General features: G+C 57.6%; 1 protein-coding gene, 1 long non-coding RNA gene and 1 other non-coding gene across 4 annotated transcripts; 1 reads left to right on the top strand and 2 right to left on the bottom strand.

The window, feature by feature from the left end:
* Positions 1-977: 977 nt before the first annotated feature.
* Positions 978-1,111, bottom strand: LOC123571083 (small nucleolar RNA SNORA70). Its single transcript, XR_006695252.1, has one exon. It is a non-coding gene; the product is annotated as a small nucleolar RNA SNORA70 (small nucleolar RNA).
* A 1,914-nt stretch (positions 1,112-3,025) lies between these two features.
* Positions 3,026-11,709, top strand: EFNA3 (ephrin A3). 2 transcript variants are annotated; one of them, XM_005541611.5, is made up of 5 exons: positions 3,026-3,186; positions 9,253-9,566; positions 10,042-10,107; positions 10,293-10,370; positions 10,584-11,709. In XM_005541611.5, exons 1-5 carry the CDS (start codon positions 3,059-3,061, stop codon positions 10,712-10,714), a joined length of 717 nt encoding a protein of 238 aa, XP_005541668.2. In that variant the 5' UTR covers positions 3,026-3,058; the 3' UTR covers positions 10,715-11,709. The 2 variants fall into 2 exon arrangements, with proteins under 2 accessions (XP_005541668.2, XP_005541669.1); XM_005541612.5 differs by lacking the exon at positions 10,293-10,370.
* Positions 11,710-11,926: 217 nt separating this feature from the next.
* Positions 11,927-16,944, bottom strand: LOC141407073 (uncharacterized). The gene is made up of 2 exons (XR_012414180.1): positions 16,766-16,944; positions 11,927-12,122 (listed from the first exon to the last, which is right to left on the bottom strand). It is a non-coding gene; the product is annotated as an uncharacterized lncRNA (long non-coding RNA).
* Between the last annotated feature and the right edge of the window lie 2,560 nt (positions 16,945-19,504).

The raw sequence follows: 19,504 nt of genomic DNA, 5'->3' as shown, positions 1-19,504 counted from the left end.
AGCCCAGACCTTATGAATAGAGGCCTATAGACAGACATAGGCATTATAGATAGAAGCACATATCCTGTAGACATAATTGCCATATAGGGTGGTATAGTTTATGCATAGCACAAAGGAGCCACCCAAGGGGAAGGGGACATCAGCCCAAGCTCCCTCACTAAGACAGGGAGCCACATAGAGCCACCTCTCACTGAAGGAGGCAGCACCTTTGTTTTTGCACAAAGGCACCACTTGCCAAGAGATGCACCCTAGGGACTGAGCCTGCAAAGAAGGGTCCTTTTTCTAATTCACACAAAGGCCCAAATCAGCTATGGATAGAGGCCCAGGTAGACAAAGCACTAGATCCCACGGACACAGGCCTAGCTAGGCCCTCTAGAGAGTATCTCAACTTCAAAACCAGAGGCTTCAACCCCATAGAGAGAGCTGCTTAAATCCTGTAGAGAGGGCTCCAGATTCTAAGAGAAGGGCTCAGTTATTATTGGAGGGTGGGTGTGGGGGTGCAGATTCTAAAGAGTACCCAGACCCTAAAGAAAAAGGCCCAAATGCTTTTTTTTTTTTTTTTAGGTGGACAGGAAGTAGAATTTATTGGTGAATATTAAGAGGGGGCAGCACAGTGGAAGCCCTCATGATTGCAGGGCCTGCCACTTGTCCAGAGCGCCACGATTGGGAACGTACTTGACTCATCTGGGATGAGCCGCTTCTCAGCCACCATGTCTTCAAATTCATTGGCATTGAACTTGGTGAAGCCCCACTTCTTTGAGATGTGGATCTTCTGGCGGCTGGGGAGCTTGAACTTGGCCCTGCACAGGGCCTCAATCACATGCTCCTTGTTCTGCAGCTTGGTGCGGATGGACATAACTTGGCCAATGTGAACCCTGGTCACAGTGCCCTGGGGCTTTCCAATGGCATCTCGCATGCCTGTTTGGAGCGTACACTGGGGTAGTGCAAGGTCAGAAACATGAACATCCATCTGAAAGGACTGTCTCCAAGGTCCCTTAGAGCAACCCATACAACAAACAGGCTGCATCACTACCAGGGAAGCTGCTGTTTACAGCCATTGCACACTGGGCCCCCATGAGGAAAGGAACTCAGTGGGCTTAATTGGCTGCAGGAAAAGGCCCAAATTCTTAAGCAGAACCTAGATTCGATAAACAGGGATATAACTTTTCTAAAATGGAATTTAAAGTCCTAGACCAAAGAAGCAAGTTCCTGTTCACTATCAATATGGGCAGTGTCTCTGCCAACTGTGGGCCCCTACAGAGAGAAGCTGACCTTGTGGAGCAGGGAATATGATTTGAGTGGAGGGGGCTGGGATTTGTGGCACCTGGAGTAAGCAGGTTAGCATCATTTGGGTGAAAAAAATCTCTCTGGGGATGAGGAGCCTGGAGGGAAGGAGAGCTGTTTGCAAAGTTCCCCACTCCCATCCCACGGGGCCTAATTTGTTTGCTGGCTCCTGAGAAGGATGAAGAGATCTCCTGGGGTGGAGAGGAGCCCAGAGAAGACAGAGCCTACTCTCACCTGGCAGCAGTCAGACACACAGCCTATTCTGGATAGCACAGCCCCTACCCCCAGCCTAGCACGTAAGGCTGACTTGTGGTCAAGACCCTATCCTGCCACAGATAAGCAGATGCGGGGCGGGGCGGTGGGGGGGCGTTGCCTGCATGTTCCCTTTCCTGAAGGATAGAAGCAAAGTAGCAGCATGCCTGTCTCCCTGGACACAGGTGGGTTGGCTTGCGTTCTGAGAACCCAGTTAGGCCTGGTTCCACCTGGTCTGGGCCTCTCCAAAAGAGAAGAGATAAGGGGCGGATAGCCCTAGGTCTGGTTTCTGAACCCTTTTCCTGAACTTCTACTTCCTAGGAAGAGAGGAGAGCAAGGAACTGTGTGTGTCGGGATGCATGTGGATTTGTGTGTGTGTTGTGTGTGGATGGATATAGGTGTGTGCTCAGGTGTCTCTGTGCCTGGGTTTCTCCAGATCTCTAGCAGTCTGACTATGCCCTTTCCTCTATGTGTCTGGAAGGTGTGCCTGTGTGTCCACATGTCGGTGTCAGGCGTCTGTGTCTGAAGAGGCTCTGCCTTTGGGTGACTGTGTCTTTTTTCCTGAATGTGTGTGTGTGATGTGTGTGCTTGGGTGTCACTGTGAGGACAATGAGTGTGGTGAGAGCTGGAACACAAGGTGCTCTGCCCTCTGACTCAGGATCAGCGTCTCTGAGAGTAGGAGTGAGAATGCCTGGGGACACCCCTGGCTGCCCCAGGAGGGGCCCTGCCTAAGTGCCAATAAGGAATCCTCTGTAGGTGTCCAGGGAACCCTGCTTTGCCCCAGCTGACTCTCTCCTTGACCCCCTCCTGCGCCTTGGGTTCTGGACCGCTGAAGGCTCTTACAGCACCGAGTATTGATATTCTGGGGGGCTGAGCTCTTTTACTCTGCCTGCAAGAAAACAAGCCTCATTCTCAGCTGGGGGCTTCAGGTCACCAGCTGTCAGGGCCTTGGTGCCAGCTGAGGACTTCTCCACCACCCTTCTGTGCCCACCTGAGTCCTCATGCACACGGGAAAAGGGGGCATGGACGCAGCAGAGGGCCACAGTGTTCAGAAGGGAAGGGAGTCCAGCCCTACTTACTAAGAGGTCCTGGATCCCCAGCTTCTTCTCAAGTCTGCTTCTTCCCCCCATTCCCAGAGATGAATGGGCTTCCCTGAGGTCCAGATCCTTATCCTGGGTTCCCAAATCCTTCTGGGAAATTCAGCCTGGGGAGCAAAAGGCCCAGGACCAGTTGTAGCAAACTGAACCCAAGAGGGAGAGGCGAGGCATGCTCCGGTCTTTCCGGAGGGGGTAGCACCGTCCCCAGCTCCCACACGTCGCGCGCTCCCGGCCGGAGCGGGATGGGACCTGTCGGGGGCGCGCCAGGGGCGGGGCTTCGGGGGCGCGCCCAGGAGGGCGGAGGGAAGGGCTGGGGGCGTGGCCTAAGGCTGGGGGCCGGCGGCGGCGGCAGCGGGGAGCTGGGAAGCGCAGAAGCCGGGAGCGCGGGGCTCAGTCGGGGGGCGGCGGCGGCGGCGGCTCCGGGGATGGCGGCGGCTCCGCTGCTGCTGCTGCTGCTGCTCGTGCCTGTGCCGCTGCTGCCGCTGCTGGCCCAAGGGCCCGGAGGGGCGCTGGGAAACCGGCATGCGGTGTACTGGAACAGCTCCAACCAGCAGTGAGTCGGGGACCCTGGGAGTCCGCGCGTCCGGTGTCAGTGAGATGGGGAGCCGATGGGCCCGAGAAGTCCTGGGGGATCCCGGGGTGGGAGTCCTGGGAGACCAGAGCTGGGGACTGGGAGGGGACAGAGAGGGGGACGCACTCTGTGGGCGTCTAGGAAACTCGGGGGTGTCTGAAGAGGCTGTTGGGCTATAGTAAGGAGCGCTCGGGCCGTGCGGAGGAGGCTGCCGGAGGGGTCCCCCACCCCATCTTGGCTTCTCCCCGCACCCGCAGCTGGAATAGCATGGCCCTGTCCCGTAGTTCCCCCAGTTGGGCTGGGGTTTGGGGGTAGCGGTGTGCTGGGGATAGGCCGCTGCATTTTTGGGCCCAGGGATGACCTGTTTTTGGCCATGAGGGCTTCCAGGGGTTCTGTCTAGGACTCCTGCTTTTAAAAGTGGGGTCCAGAGCTGAGGCAGGGAGTCCGACCGAGCACCTCCCTAGAAGGAAGGCAAATGGGTTGTCTTGGTTGTGTGGATAAGCCCGGCTGGGGTGAGCTAGGGCTGGGTCGCCGAGTTGGGGGGCCCTAGGAATGCTGCTTGGTTAGGATGGGAACGTGGGGTACCGGCGAGAGGGAAGGAGGCAGAGAGATGTCGGTGTGTTACACACGCACACACACGCCCGGGCTGGGGACGGCGAATGGCTCCAAGTGTGAGCGGGCGTGCGCGGCTGTCAGTGTGCGTGTGTGTCTGAGTGTGTGATTTGTGTGTCTGCGTCGGCGATCGTCTGGGGGTGGGAGCGGGCGGCGGGTCGGGGAAGGGGCTGCGGTCGCTGTCCGCGCGGCAGGCTGCGTCTGGGCTGGGGTGGCTGTTGGCGCCGCCGCGGTCTGGGCGGGTGTCAGGGCGGCCGTGTGGTTTCCCGGGGTGTGTGGCGCGGCGGCCGGGTGCTGGCTGCGGGGCCGGGTCCTCATTCTGCTCAGTCCTTGCTGCCCTTGTCTTCTCCTCCCCGCCAAGCTGCCGTGTGTATCACCCTGGCCACCTTAGTGTGTGTCTGTGTTGGTAGGGGGGGATCCCTGGGGACGCGGGGGTCACTGTCACACCTGCCCGGGCGGTGGCGGCAGCACTGCCTCTGGCTCTCCACCCCAGGGACCGACCAGGGAGCAAATGGCCAGACCCCAGGGGAGGGGACCGGGAGGGCCAGGCGGCCGCGACCCCCCAACCTTTCGGAGGAGGGGCTGCCGCTCGCCGCTCCGCTCTTTGTTGTTTGGGGCTCCGCGCCTCCGTTTGGGGCTCCGCGCCTCCCCCTCTCTCCCTCCTCGCGCCCGGAGTGTCAGACTGGGGGTGGGGATGAGCCAACGACGCCCCCCTCTCGCTTCCCATGGAAACCTCGGGGGTGGGGACGTGGCCCCTCCCCCCCGGAGCGGGACTCCAAGAACTCCGGGGGGCGCTGGGGGCTGACTTTCCAGCTCTATCTAGCTCAGCCCCCTCCCCCAGATTCACACGTCCGCCCCCCACCCCGCTAGAGTCTGGCGGGGAGTGAAGAGCTCGCAGGTGAGGGGCCCCGGGTTCCCCGCCACCCTTGCAGCACCTCAGCGTTCTTAGGGGAAGCCAGAGCAGGGGAGGATGCGGGAATAGGTTTGGTGGGGGGAGGTGTTGATCAGGTTCCCCTCCCCCGCATACACCTGGGCGCAGGTGAAAGCTCAGGGAGCGGGTGGGGGAGCCCGGGTTCCGGGAGCCTCCCTTCTGTCCTCTCTACTCCGTGCGGGCCTGAGCCGGCAGAGGTAGGAGGGGGCGCACACCGGGCCAGGAGGCTGCCGCCGCCCCCGCCTCGCTTCCCGGGCCTTTGTTGCCGCTGCGCCCGGGCTCCCCGGCTCCCTCACTGCGGCAGCCGCGGCCCCATAAATCGTGAGAGCGACGTGCTCCGGAGCCGAGAGTGGAGAGGGCCGGGTAGCTGGAGGCGGGGCCGACCGAGCCACGGGCTCCCGCGCCCCCTCCCCCTAGTCACGTGAGCTGGGCTCCTGGCTCCCACCTCCCGTCACGTGCGGAGGGTCTCTGCCCCTTGGGGTCACGTGGGGAGGGTCTTGCGACCCCGCCTCCTTGGGGTCACGTGGGAGGGTGCTGGTGGGACACGTGCATCGGCCTCCTTTGACAGACCTGGGGACAGTGCCCTGCACACCGGCCACGACCTAGCCCTCTGCCCCCCACTCAGTACTTCTGTTTAGTCCCGTGGAATAGGAGAGACCCGTTCCCAATGTGGCCCAGAAACTAGGGGTGGGGGGACTGTATTGGAGGGACGCATTAGAGTGTGAGGTCGAGGAGTCCCCTAAGCCCGGAATCGAACTTGGTGAGGCGGGTTGGCACGGCCGATGGCCAAATATATGCCCCCTGGCCTGTGTTTCATTTCTTTGCAGAGCTGAGCAAGGATGTTGGTATTCGCCCCTGTCTCAAGGAGCCTCAGGAACATCTTTCTATATAGCTGTCTCTCTACTTATCTCTGAAACGCTTCTGTTGCTGATCTCTGTTTCATTCATACATTCATTCAACAAATATTTATTGAGGCTCTACTACGTCCCTGATGGTCTTTCTCTGTGTTTTCTCCCAGTCTCTGAGTCTCAGCCCTGCACCCTTCCCTGTCTCTGCTTCTCTCCTTTGCGTCTCTGTCTCCGTCTCCGCTGTCTGTGGGCCTCTCTGGCCTGCCTGTCTCTCCTGTTCTCCAAGACTCTCGGTTCTCGTTCTCTTCCCTGCCTCTCTCGGTTTCTGGCTTCTCTCTCGCGCCGTGTCTCCCTTCTTTTCCCCTTTTAGTGAATCCGGCCTCTGCTAACCTCCCCTCTCGGTGTGTGTCTCCGCCTCACTCCGTCTCTGTGTCTCGCTTTCGGCGGGTCTCTCGCTCCTCTCCGCCGCTGCAGATCAATAAACCTTCGCCGCCGCCGCCGCCGCCGCCGCTGTCGCAGGGAGGAGGGGCGGAGGTGTCGGGCGCGCTGATTCTCCCCTACCCGACGCGGCCCAGGGAAGCCTTGCGCCCAGACCCGGGCTGACCAGACTGGGACGGGCGGGGCGCCGAAGCCCAGGGCGCCTGAGGGGCGCAGGGGTGTCAGCGTGCAACCGCCGCCCCCGGAGCGTTCCAGCCACCACCGCCACCACCCTCAAAGCCCGGGCGCGCGGACCCCACGCCGCGCACACGTGGTCCGGCCTCGCCTGCTGGAGCGGGCGGCGCGCAGTCTCGGGGACGCGCGCTAGAGGGAAGAGGAACCCGGGTCTACGTTCTTCCTCCATCCCTTTAACTCTGCAGCCCGGCATCTAAGGCCGGGGCCGCGGGTGGGGGATGGCGAGAATTTGACAAGTTCAGGGCCCCCTGGGATCCCTTCCCTACTCTCTGGTCTTGTTAGACACCCTGTTTACTGCCCTAATTGCTCCGGGCTAGGGGAGAAGTTTGCTCCTTCCCCGCTCCGCCCCCCTGCCCCCTCCGCGGACACTCCAGGTTAAGTGAGGCCAGGCGCGTCCCGGCAGGGCACTGAAAGAGACAGAGAGGTGTCGGGATGCGCCTCAGAAGCGGTGAGAGCCGGGAGAGACCGAAATAACGGGGTGAGAGGGTACCCCCTCCAAATGGGGTGTGTCGGCATTAGCCTTTCTGCAAGAGAGGCGAGAGGCTATAGGGGATGAAGTGGAATAAGAAGAGAGAACAGTACGAAGGGGCAGAGCACAGCCCGGTCCCCAGGTCCCAGGCCACCCCCACCCTTCCGCAGGAGATGCGGCCCTGGAGGCGGGGTTAGCTGCGGAGCTTCGCAGGGGCCCAGCGGCACTTCTCTCTCCGCACTACCAGGGAGAGGGAGGGAAGATGACAGATTCAATTAAAGTGCCCAAGCCATGCAGACACGTTGGGTCTCCAAAGAGTTGTGACTGGGAATTCCTTGGCTCCCACCCCGTTTGTCCTCGTGCCCTCTGTGTACCAACTGGGCTCAGCCACCCCACCGGCAGGTCTTTCTCTCACATACCCAGCCTTGGGGGGCATTTCAGGGGCTGTTCCTGCCACACAGCGCAGGAGTACTTAACAGATAGCTTCCCTTCACCTGTGGTCGCCCTGCAATCTTTTTTATAAGACTAGTCCTGCCCTGTTGAGGAAATGGAATTACCTGTAGGAATACCTTGGGTGTTGGCTTCCTCCCTGCTGGAATGGGGTGTGTTGTAGGGGGAACTGGGCGGTACAGCAGGGAGGGGCTGCTTCAGAGTGGGACTGGAAACATGGGTGAGGCTCAGAGACAGAGATCCCAGTGTGGCTGTGCAGCTGCTCCAGACCTGGCACCCTCACCGCTGGCGGCCCCCTCCCCAAGGCCTGAGGGGAGGAACAGACTATGGGGTTGGCAATGGACAGGCAAGCCTAGGATGGCAGCTTGGAGCCAGGCCTGGTCTAACCCGTTTTCCTGCTCCCAGTGCCCCAGGCCGAGACTCCTGCCCACCTGAGTGCCAGGGCAAGGGAGGGGCCTGAGTGACCCATTACTCCCATGGGAACGGAGTGGGGCTGATGGCATTCCTGATGACCCAAGGAGGCTGTGCCAATTCTTACTGGGGTACCTAAACATCAGCTCTCTGCCTGCCTCACTGCCAGGCTTGGAATGGGTTGCTGGTGGAGGGGACAGCACAGGCAAAGCCAAGGAAGTGGGGTCAGCGAGGAGGGACCTTCAAGGCCCCACCGCATGCAGAAGCCTCCACGCTCATTTCTTTAATGCATCTAATTACTGTTTGGGGAACTGGGTGGTGCCTGGTGACACGGGGAGCCAGTCTCTCCCCTCAGGGAGCTCACAGGGACTAGGGACCCCGTGATTTGACATTTTGCCAAGGACCCCATGCCTTCCTGTGTCCACCACTCTCCTGGCACTGCCAAGATATGTGTATTCTTACCCTAAAGAAATTAGGGAAAACCCCTGCCCCCTCTCCATTCAGAGGTTTCTCCATCCCCACACCGCTCAGTACCGCCATCGAGGATGTTAAGACCAACACTTTGATGGTGACTAGCAAGGCAGGTGGGGATTACAAGGGACCCAGCATCTGCTTCTGTGTCCCAAAGAGGGATCAGGGAAATAAGAGGCACAGCCATCTTGTCTAGGCCCTGTGCCCACTGCTCTGCCCAGCATCATTAAGGGGGGCCTTTGTGCCAGGTTGAGGAAGGAGGTGCACATTGCACAATGAGACAGAAGTTTGGGCTGGTTGGCATGATGCCACGTGGAGTCTTGGTGCTGAGTCCCTTAGCGCCCTCATGTGTTTAAAGTTCCTGGGAGCCTAATTGTCCTTGGCCTCAGGGTGGGGTCTCTGTCACGGGACTCTGTCAAGGTACAGAAGTCAGTGATACTGTAGTATGGGGAGGGCAGGGAGAGACCCCCAGATTGGTGGGGTGGGGTCAACCAATACTGGCATGCGGGCCAGCACACATACAGCCCAGCTTTTCTGTGTGTCTGCCTCCTATGAGTGGGCGGTGGACATATTTGTGTGTGTGCCATAGAACTTATACATGTATATGCATGAAGCCGCCATACATGCGTCTGTAAGGGCAGGTCCTGTTGGACTGGCCCCGGGGGTGGACTGGCAGCCGCAGGGAAGCATGGTGGGAGAAGCGATTGAGGGTGTGTGTGTCCCTCGGAAGGGATCCCTCCCACGTTCACCCTTGGCTTCCATCCCTCCCATCCCTCCTCCCGGCTGCTGAATTATGGGGGATGGACGGAGGAAATCCGGGCCTGGGTCTGGGAGTCGCTGGGGCCTGCGCCGTTTCTGTGGCAACCAAAGCGTACGCTCCCTTCTTCCCTCCGCCCCTCTCCCTCGCCTCCTTTTCTTTGGAGGCAGGCCGGGCTTCCCTGCGCCTTTGCTACCCTCTGGTGGCCAACAGGAGAAGGACAGACCAAGAAGGAGGGCACGGAAGGAGAGTTAGGGGAGCGGCGGCACTAGGGCCCCGGGGGCAGAGACAGGGCTGAGCCGCGAGGAAGCTCGGAGGAAAAGTCAGGAGGCTACCCGGACCCTGGGGAGGGGCTGCGGAGCGGTCAGATGGAAAGCGGCTTTGCTCTGGGGTTTCTTCTCTCTGAGCCGCTTCCTCTTCCCCACAGCCTGCGGCGAGAGGGCTACACCGTGCAGGTGAATGTGAACGACTATCTGGATATTTACTGCCCGCACTATAACAGCTCGGGGGTGGGCCCCGGGGCGGGTCCGGGGCCCGGAGGCGGGGCAGAGCAGTACGTGCTGTACATGGTGAGCCGCAACGGCTACCGCACCTGCAACGCCAGCCAGGGCTTCAAGCGCTGGGAGTGCAACCGGCCGCACGCCCCGCACAGCCCCATCAAGTTCTCGGAGAAGTTCCAGCGCTACAGCGCCTTCTCGCTAGGTTACGAGTTCCACGCCGGCCACGAGTACTACTACATCTGTGAGTGACGGCGGCCGGGCGGGCAGGTCTGAACGCGAGAGTCTGAGTGACAGCTGGGGGGTGGAGCCCCGAGGCTCCGGGGCGGGGCCGGCTCGGCGGGCTCCAGGTCTCGCGGCTGAGAGACCCGGGAGAAGGCGTGGGCACGGGGCGCCTCAGGGGTTCAGCGTAGACGAGGTCGTGGGGCCAAGAGAGGAGTTTGGTGACAGTCCCAAGTTTGGGCTGCGGAGAATCGCTGTTTCTGTGAGGGACATTCCGGGGTTGGAACATCAGGGATCCCAGTTTCTTAAGGAATGGGATCAAAGGGGCTTCTGGGGCCGACGGCAGAGGTACAGTGACCTGTGTCCAAAGGGTAGGGGAGCTCCTGAAGGAGACCGCCCGACGGGGACAGTTTGAAGGGGGTGAGAAATAGAGCCGTCGAGGGAGGGCACAGGGCACGAATTGGGCGAAAGTGACTCGGGCCCTGTCTCCTCCCCAGCCACGCCCACTCACAACCTGCATTGGAAGTGTCTGAGGATGAAGGTGTTCGTCTGCTGCGCCTCCAGTGAGTAGACTCGGCTCCGAGCCGCGCCCCCATCCTCAGCTCCCTGCTTTGGGGCTCCCCTGGCTTCCTGGGGGTGGGGGTGGAGGGCACAGGTGAGGGGGGCTTGCTCCCCAGCCGTAGCAAGGGGAGGGAATCCTGGCCCTGACTCTCCCCTCCTCTCTCCCCACCCGCACCCCACCCCGCAGCATCGCACTCCGGGGAGAAGCCGGTCCCCACTGTCCCCCAGTTCACCATGGGCCCCAATGTGAAGATCAACGTGCTGGGTGAGTCTGCGCAGCGCCCTCTGGTGGCCACTGCTGGAACCGCAGCCCCCCACCCCGGTGCCTGCTCACCTCGCATGCCTTTCCCGGGGTCACTGATCCTTCCTACCCCGTGGGTGATCACGTCCCTGGCTCCACTGCTGCTGCCGCTGCCGCGTGCCCCTGCCCTGGCGCGCAACCCAGCCCTCACCAGTCTGTCTATTCCTCTGTCCACAGAAGACTTTGAGGGAGAGAACCCTCAGGTGCCCAAGCTTGAGAAGAGCATCAGCGGGACCAGCCCCAAACGGGAACACCTGCCCCTGGCCGTGGGCATCGCCTTCTTCCTCATGACGTTCTTGGCCTCCTAGCTCTGCCCCCTCCCCTGGCGGGGAGAGATGGGGCGGGGCTTGGAAGGACCAGGGAGCCGTTGGCCTCTCCAAGGGAAGCCTAGTAATGGGGCCTAGACCCCTCCTCCAGTGGCTAGAAGTGGGGCCTGCACCATACATCTGTGCCCGCCCCCTCTACCCCTTACCCCCAGGTAGGGCACTGTAGTGGACCAAGCACAGGGATAGCCATGGGTCCCAGGTGGCCTTGTGGCTCTGGTAATGTTTGGTACCAAACTTGGAGGCCAAAAAGGGCAGTGCTCAGGACTCCGTGGCCCCTGGTACCTTTCCCTGACTCCTGGTGCCCTCTCCCTTTGTCCCCCAGAGAGACATATGCCCCCAGAGAGAGCAAATCGAAGCATGGGAGGCACCCCCATTGCTCTCCTCCAGGGGCAGAACATGGGGAGGGGACTAGATGGGCAAGGGGCAGCACTGCCTGCTGCCTCCTTCCCCTGTTTACAGCAATAAGCACGTCCTCCTCCCCCACTCCCACTTCCAGGATTGTGGTTTGGATTGAAACCAAGTTTACAAGTAGTCACCCCTGGGGGGGCGGGCAGTGGACAAGGATGGCAAGGGGTGGGCATTGGGGTGCCAGGCAGGCATGTACAGACTCTATATCTCTATATATAATGTACAGACAGACAGAGTCCCTTCCCTCCTTAACCCCCTGACCTTTCTTGACTTCCCCTTCCAGCTTCAGACCCCTTCCCCACCAGGCTAGGCCCCCCACACCTGGGGGACCCCCTGGCCCCTCTTTTGTCTTCTGTGAAGACAGGACCTATGCAACGCACAGACACTTTTGGAGACCGTAAAACAACAGCGCCCCCTCCCTTCCAGCCCTGAGCCGGGAACCATCTCCCAGGACCTTGCCCTGCTCACCCTATGTGGTCCCACCCATCCTCCTGGGCCTTTTTCAAGTGCTTTGGCTGTGACTTTCATACTCTGCTCTTAGTCTAAAAAAAATAAACTGGAGATAAAAATAACTGAGTGTGTGTGATTTCAAGGGGCCATCACCCTTCTGTTACACTGGTTAAACCCCACAGGTCACAGGGCCTGGGTAGGAAAGGGAATTCTGGGGCCAAAGAGTCAAAACAAGGTGTTCAGACCTTGTTCTGGGGCTCATCTTCTTTACAAAGGCAACGCTGCATGGAAAGAGTAACAGGGGCCTCCCGGCAGGGCCTGGTTGACTTTGGGCAAATCACTCAACCTCTCTGATTCTCAGGTATCCCACCAGAAAAACTGGTTGTGGTATCACTCTGTCAGGGTTGGTGTAGGGATTAAATGACGTAAGGAGTTAAAGGCTCCATCAATTATGGTTTCCACCTTTTCTTCCACTTCCATTCTGTAGTTGAGGTTCTTGACTGGGTCTATGGATTTCAGGGGATTTGAGAACCTAGACAAAAAAAAAATCTATCTTTATTTTCACTCGCCTATAACTAAAATTTAACATTCTCTTGTGTGCTTGGGCAGCAAGCCATAGTAGTATTAATAGTACCTGTGACTTTGTAACCAGAAATCGCAGATGTTTTCAGGCTGCATTATAGTTGTTGAAGATGTCTCAAAATACCATTTACACTCATCAGTACTTTGAAATGATCATAGTTGTTAGACCTTCCTCATTTTTAATGTGTTAATAGAAAGCATATATATTACTATATCAATAAATGTAGATGTTTTGATAACGTTCAATATAATCAGCTTCCTTTATAACCCTTTGTAATTTTACTCATTTCAAACATTATGCCCAAGGGGCTGTGAGTTTGCTAGGGCTGGGGCTGCTCATAACTACACCACCCTGCATCGCTCAGGAGGGCAGAGGGGAAAGAAGGCAAAAGACAGGAGAATAGCCACTTCCCGGGGGCCCCAGGGCGAGGTCAGGGTTTACAGGCCAGTGCAGCATAAGGGAGTGCAGACAGGGGCTGAAATGTACCTGCAACTTCACTTGCTGAGCCAGTTTCTGGCCCAGGGAGGAGACACCTTATTTCCAAGCTGTGCACTCATGGGACTCCATCCCACCCAGGCTCTCTAATTGGCACTGTGTGGGCAGGCCGGATCCTGTGTGCCCCTGCAGCTCTTGCCAGCTGCTTTGTGAGAGTGAGCCCTTGGTGGCAGGGACTGTGTTTTCTCCTCCTCTCTCCCCATGAAACATGGAAAATGGAATCTCAGCTGGACTCTGGAGAGTGGGTGGGTTTCCCCGTAGCGGAACAGGGAGGAGTGTGGGGTGGGAGAGCAGGTGGGGAAAGAACTGGGGGCAGCCACTAGACCAGTCTGAGACTCCCTGCGTACTGATAGACAGGAAAGGTGGGCCTATCCATCTAATCGTCCATGCATTTAATCCACATTTATCGAGCACCTGCCAAGTGCCAGGCTCTATCCTGGGTATTGGAGACACAAGATATAGCCTCTACCCCAGAATAAGCTCATACTTTAGTATGTGTTGATGTATGAGCAGAAATCGGTAACACACGCCTACAAAACTGACAACCAGCTCTTTCGTGGGTAAATGCCTGGGGGCTGTGGGAATGCCAAGAAAAAGCACACATTTGCCTAGGGACAAAGGGAAGAGGCTTCAGGGAGGAAGAGATACACAGAGCTGGGGCTGGGTCCTGTTGGGGAGAATCTCGAGGGCCTTGAAGCATGCAGACTGAGGACTTGTCTCATGAGGGAGCCCATAGCAGTGGGCCCGGGCTGCAGGCTTGCTTCAATCCCCAGACCAGGCAGGATAGGGGCTGGCCAGCTGGGCTCAGGGAGGGCCTTGTGGATTCAAAACTTCAGGAATGGTAAGACTGAAAGGGCCAAGCGCTTTGGGCAGTAACTAGAATAAGCCAACTTCCATTTACTGAGCACCTCCTATGTGCCGAGTGATGTGCCTTTGTAAGCCTCACTCTTCCAATAACACAGATGAGGATCTAAGACTAGAGTCACACAGCCTGGCTAATTATAGGACTGGCATTCACAGTGGACCTAATAGGAGGCTGAGGTTGGGAGGACCACTTGACCTCAGGAGTTTAATGCTAGCCCAGGTAATATAGCAAGACCCCATCTTTTATTTTTATTTTTATTTTTATTTTTATTTTTTTGAGACGGAGTCTCACTCTGCCGCCCAGGCTGGAGTGCAGTGGCGCCATCTTGGCTCACTACAACCTCCACTTCCTGGGTTCAAGTGATTCTCCTGCCTCAGCCTCCCGAGTAGCCGGGATTACAGGTGCATGCCACCAAGCCTGGCTAATTTTTGTATTTTCAGTAGAGACGGGGTTTCGCCATGTTGGCCAGGCTGTTCTTGAACTCCTGACCTCAGGTGATCTGCCTACCTCAGCCTCCCAAAGTGCTGGGATTACAGGTGTAAGCCACTGTGCCCAGTCGACCCTATCTTTAAAAAAACAAAAACAAAAACAAAACGAATGGCCAAGCACAGTGGCTCAGGCCTCTAATCCCAGCACTTTGGGAGGCTAAGGTAGGAGGATCACTTGAGCCCAGGAGTTCGAGACCAGCCTGGGCAACATAGGAAGACTCCATCTCTACAAAAAATTTTAAAAATCCAGGTGTGGTGACAAACCTATAGTCCCAGCTACTGGGAAGACTGAGGCGAGAGGATCGCTTGAGCCCAGGAGTTCAAAACCAGCCAGGGCAACATAGTGAGACCCTGTTTCTACCAAAAAAAAAAAAAAAAGCTAGGCGTGATGGTATACACCTGTAGTTCTAGCTACTCTGGAGGCTGAGACGGGAGAATTGCTTGAGCCCAGGAGGTCCAGGCTGCAATGTGCTATGATCAAACCACTGCACTCCAGCCTGGGCGACAGAGCAAGAGCAAGAACTGACTTTTTTTTTTTTTTTTTTTTGAGACGGAATCTCGCTCTGTCGCCCAGGCTGGAGTGCAGTGGCCGGATCTCAGCTCACTGCAAGCTCCACCTCCCGGGTTTACGCCATTCTCCGGCCTCAACCTCCCGAGTAGCTGGGACTACAGGCGCCCGCCACCTCGCCCGGCTAGTTTTTTGTATTTTTTTAGTAGAGACGGGGTTTCACCGGGTTAGCCAGGATGGTCTCGATCTCCTGACCTCGTGATCCGCCCGTCTCGGCCTCCCAAAGTGCTGGGATTACAGGCTTGAGCCACCGCGCCCGGCCTTTTTTTTTTTTTTTTTTTTTTGAGGTGGAGTTTCACTCTTGTTGGCCAGGCTGGAGTGCAATGGTATCATCTCAGCTCACTGCAACCTCCACCTCCCGGGTTCAAGTGATTCTCCTGCCTCAGCCTCCTGAGTAGCTGGGATTACAGGCATGAGTCACCACACCCAGCTAATTTTGTATTTTTAGTAGAGACAGGGTTTCTCCATGTTGGTCAGGCTGGTCTTGAACTCCCAACCTCAGGTGATCCGCCCGCCTTGGCCTCCCAAAGTGCTAGGATTACACGCTAGAGCCACTGCGCCTGGCTGACCCTGTCTTTTAAATAAATAAATAAGTAAATTGGCCAGGCACTGTGGCTCACACTTGTTTTTGTTTTTGTTTTTGAGACGGAGTCTCGCTCTGTCGCCCAGGCTGGAGTGCAGTGGCCGGATCTCGGCTCACTGCAAGCTCCGCCTCCCGGGTTCCTGCCATTCTCCTGCCTCAGCCTCCCGAGTAGCTGGGACCACAGGCGCCCGCCACCTCGCCCGGCTAGTTTTTTGTATTTTTTAGTAGAGACGGGGTTTCACCGTGTTAGCCAGGATGGTCTTGATCTCCTGACCTCGTGATCCGCCTGTCTCGGCCTCCCAAAGTGCTGGGATTACAGGCTTGAGCCACCATGCCCGGCCTGTGGCTCACACTTGTAATCCCAGCACTTGGGAGGCCAAGGTAGGCAGATCATTTGAGGTCAGGAGTTTGAGACTAGCCTGGCCAACATGGCAAAACCCAGTCTCTACTAAATATACAAAAATTTAGCCAGGCGTGTGGTGCATGTCTATAATCCCAATTACTCAGGAGGCTGAGGCAGAAGAATCGCTTGAACCTGGGAGGTGGAGGTTGCAGTTGGTCGAGATCGAGCCACTGCACTCCAGCCTGGGCGACAGAACAAGACTCCGTCTCTCAAAAATAACTAACTAAATAAATAATAAATAAATGAAATCAGTTTTAAAAGCTGCGGAACCCTGCTGAGGATTTTCCCCTCCAGCGAGGCTTTCAATCCCAGAGCATGAAAGGGAAACTGGGGAGAGAGGTCTGCAATTACATGGCCAGACACCAATGACCCTGAGCCTGTCTGGTACGGGGCCCTACTTTGTTTGTTTTTTGTTTTTTTGGGGGGACAGAGTCTCGCTCGTCACCCAGGCTAAAGTGCAGTGGCGCAATCTCAGCTCACTGCAAGCTCCGCCTCCCAAGTTCATGCCATTCTCCTGCCTCAGCCTCCAGAGTAGCTGGGACTACAGGTGCCCGCCACTATACCCGGCTAATTTTTTGTATTTTTGGTAGAGACTGGGTTTCACCGTGTTAACCAGGATGGTCTCGATCTCCTGACCTCGTGATCCGCCCGCCTCGGCCTCCCAAAGTGCTGGGATTACAGACGTGAGCCACCGTGCCCTGCCCAGGGCCCTACTTTGTGACACCAAGGTCTGCAGAGCCCAGGGCATCCTGGCCAAGGCAGTGGTGAGATGTCAACCAGGCACAGTGGTATGGCCTGAGGTCAGAGACGGAAGGGAGAGAAGGAAAGAGACCTGAAGTGCAGACCCAATGCCTACTGATGGATGGGAGAGGAGAGAATAGAATGGGCAGAACAGAACAGCTTCAGATATGGGACTGAGCAAGACATGGGGGAGTGGAGCAGATGGCAACAGGGCCACAGCTGGTGAAGGGGAAGCCAGGAAGAGATCCCCGCTTTCTACTGCCCAACTCCAGCACCTGGGAACCCTTACAATTGACTGGTAGCCGCCAGATGGTGCCCCAGGGCCTGGACATTCTGCTCATCCTGCTGTCCCACCCCAAAGCACAGCCCCCAGGCAAGGGAACTTCAAGTCAGTGAACTGTGCGGGCTCCAGACTGGCAGAGCCCCTTCCACAAGGGCAGCAGCCTCACCCTGGGCAGGGTCTTCTTCACCCTTGTTTTGTCTCATACTGGCCGCCTCCAGCACGGGCACAAAGAGGGCTCCCATCTGACACGCTGGCATTCCCAGAGGCTGTCACAGGTTAATGCCCCCAACACAGGTAGAGATCGCACACATCCCTCCTCTTCCCATCCTCCCCAGGGTGAAAAACAACAGCAACATCAAACAACTGAACAGATATTTTGGCTTGGAGAGTAAAGTTCAGAACTGCCCCGCCCCTCCCTTCCGGGTGACAGGTCACTCCAGCAGCGCTGTGGGTAGGAGGGAAGGAGCTATTTACAATCCTGGCTGGGGTCTAAGCCTCGCTGCCACGTGGGTTTGCCACTCGGGGCCTGCAAGTCTGCCGATATCCACCAGGTGGCGCAGCACCTGGGCTGGGACCCGCCAGAGCTGTGAGGGGAGCTTGGGAAAGGTTTGTGGTCGGTGGAAGGGCTGAGAGCTGGTGTTGGTCCTTGAGGGGACTCAAGTAGCCGCGCCGTAGGACCCTCTGTTCTCAGGCCTGGGGCAGGGTGGGCTAAGAGCCAGCCCACTCTCTGTCCATTTCTCGTATCCCCACTCTCTTCTTTTCCTTCCCTAGTTGTAGATGCCATGGGGTTGGGAGTGGACTTGGGCTCAGTCCACAGCCGTTCAGCCCAGACCTACTGGGCACCAAATCTCACCATTCTCCCTCAACCTCCACGTTCTGTCCAGCTGGCAAACCAGGGATACAGACTGGGCTGGAGGTACGTGGAAGGGGGACAGAGGCGTGGACTGGAGGTGGTAGTGACGGGGCTGGGGGGCCATGGATTGGAATGAAGGACACCAGCTGGGACCAGAAGACAAGAACTGGGATGAGGGGGGTGGGAGGATATGCGAGGGGAACGAGGGGCATGAGCTGGGTTGGGGGCATGGACTGGCAAGAGGGGCCCAGGTGGGAGGTTGTAGCAGGACGAGTCGCACAACAGGGTGATGGGAACACAGGTTCGGTGTCTGCAGCCCGTGGGCGACAGTCTGGGGAAGTGTTACACGGATGGGATAGTCCAGATGTGCTGGGGCTGGGTCAGCCAGAGACACATTGGGCCAAGAGCAGCAGAGCAGCTTCAGGCTGAACCCGGTAATCTGGCCTGTGATCTGACCCCAAGGAAGTCTGGCATCCTCCAGTTTCCTCTGGTGTGGCCTGGGGGAGGGGCAGATATGACCCCTGCCCAGAGTGTCAGCACCAAACTCTTGGCCTTCACCACACATCTGGCCCCAGGTAATTACAGGGCTGTCGCCAAGCCTGGTTATAAAAGGATGGATGGGCCAGCCTAGGAACCTGGGAGAGCTAGGTTCAACTGACCAGGGATCCACCAGCCTGCCCCTGAGAGGCTGGCATTGGCCAGGGGATGCTAGAGTTTCACATTCAATGGCACACACTTCAGTGCATGCCAGTCATATAATCTCATAACCTTGCAACCGCACACACTCTATCAAACTCAGTGCTGAGGGAGAGGGGGCTGGGGGGCAAAGCAGGGAGGAAAGCAGGGGCTTTGTTCACACAGCTGAAGTGGGAGAGGCCCCCCACAGGGCTTAGGGACCAGTCCAGGCACCCACAGGAGGGAACACGCACACACACTCATCCATCATTTACACACACATCCATGTGTGCACATTCGACCCGTTTTGCGGCCGTCGCACTCAAGCCATTCATGGGCATTAGGCACATACTAACTCCCCACTGTCTATAACACAGTCACGAAAACACCAGCCCCTACACAGGGCAAGGGGCTCCCAGGTACCCTGAGCCGTGCTTGCATCCAGGATCACATTGGGTGACACTCTTGAGGGCTGGCATTCAACACATGATACAATTCTCTAACACAGACCCAATGACAATCCCAGCCAAGCCAACTGGGCAAACCCTAGAGTGGAGAAAATCAGAAGAGGAAAGAGGTGGGAGGGGGTAGATCAGAGCCACATTCACACCCTCTGGAAACCGACAGGTCATTTCAACAGCCACAGGAGACACAAAAACAACCTCTAGGACCCCAAGGATATATGCAGACACATACACAAACACAAGGAGAGGCAGGGGCTTCTCAATCACATCCATATGTGCACCCACAGATACATGCCCACACCCAACATCACATGCAGTGCCCACCACATTCTTCCCAGGAACCTTGGGAACCCCCTATGCACTCCTGCCTTGCGCTCGTGAAGGAGAAGACAATGGTGGCAGGGAGCGGAGGGGGCTGGGAAGAGTAAGAACTAAGCTTGAGACAGGACAAAGCCCTCTTCCCACACCACAGACATGCCTGCACACACACGTGTACATGTGCACACACACACACAGATGCCAGACCCTGAGCCTCCAGGGAGAGCCCTGAGGAGAAATCAACAGAGGCTGCCCAGCTCCACATGGGGCCATGCCCACAACTGACTGCCTGGACACCAGCACTGCCCACTCTGGGCACAGACCCCAGACCTGGCCTCTCTGCGCCATTAAGCACACTGGGCATGGAGGGTGACCCCCGCATCCCTCTGTGCCCCTAGGCTTGTCACTTGGGTGCCCTTCAGGGCCTGGCAGGACCTGGTCTGACAGTGGGAAAAGGGTATATTCTCAGTGCCCTCCCAAAACAGCCCCCAAAAGAGGCCTTAAGAGTCTTCCTCCCTCCTTGCAGGCTAAGCACACAGCAGGCATCATGCTAACCCCTGGGTGTACAACCCAGAGCCTGGCGGCCATTTGGCTG

The sequence above is a fragment of the Macaca fascicularis genome, chromosome 1 (assembly GCF_037993035.2).
Source record: "Macaca fascicularis isolate 582-1 chromosome 1, T2T-MFA8v1.1".
In the NCBI taxonomy this organism is placed as follows: Eukaryota; Metazoa; Chordata; class Mammalia; order Primates; family Cercopithecidae; genus Macaca; species Macaca fascicularis.
Note: the sequence above shows the minus strand (reverse complement) of the source record. Positions and strands in the feature narration are given on the sequence as shown.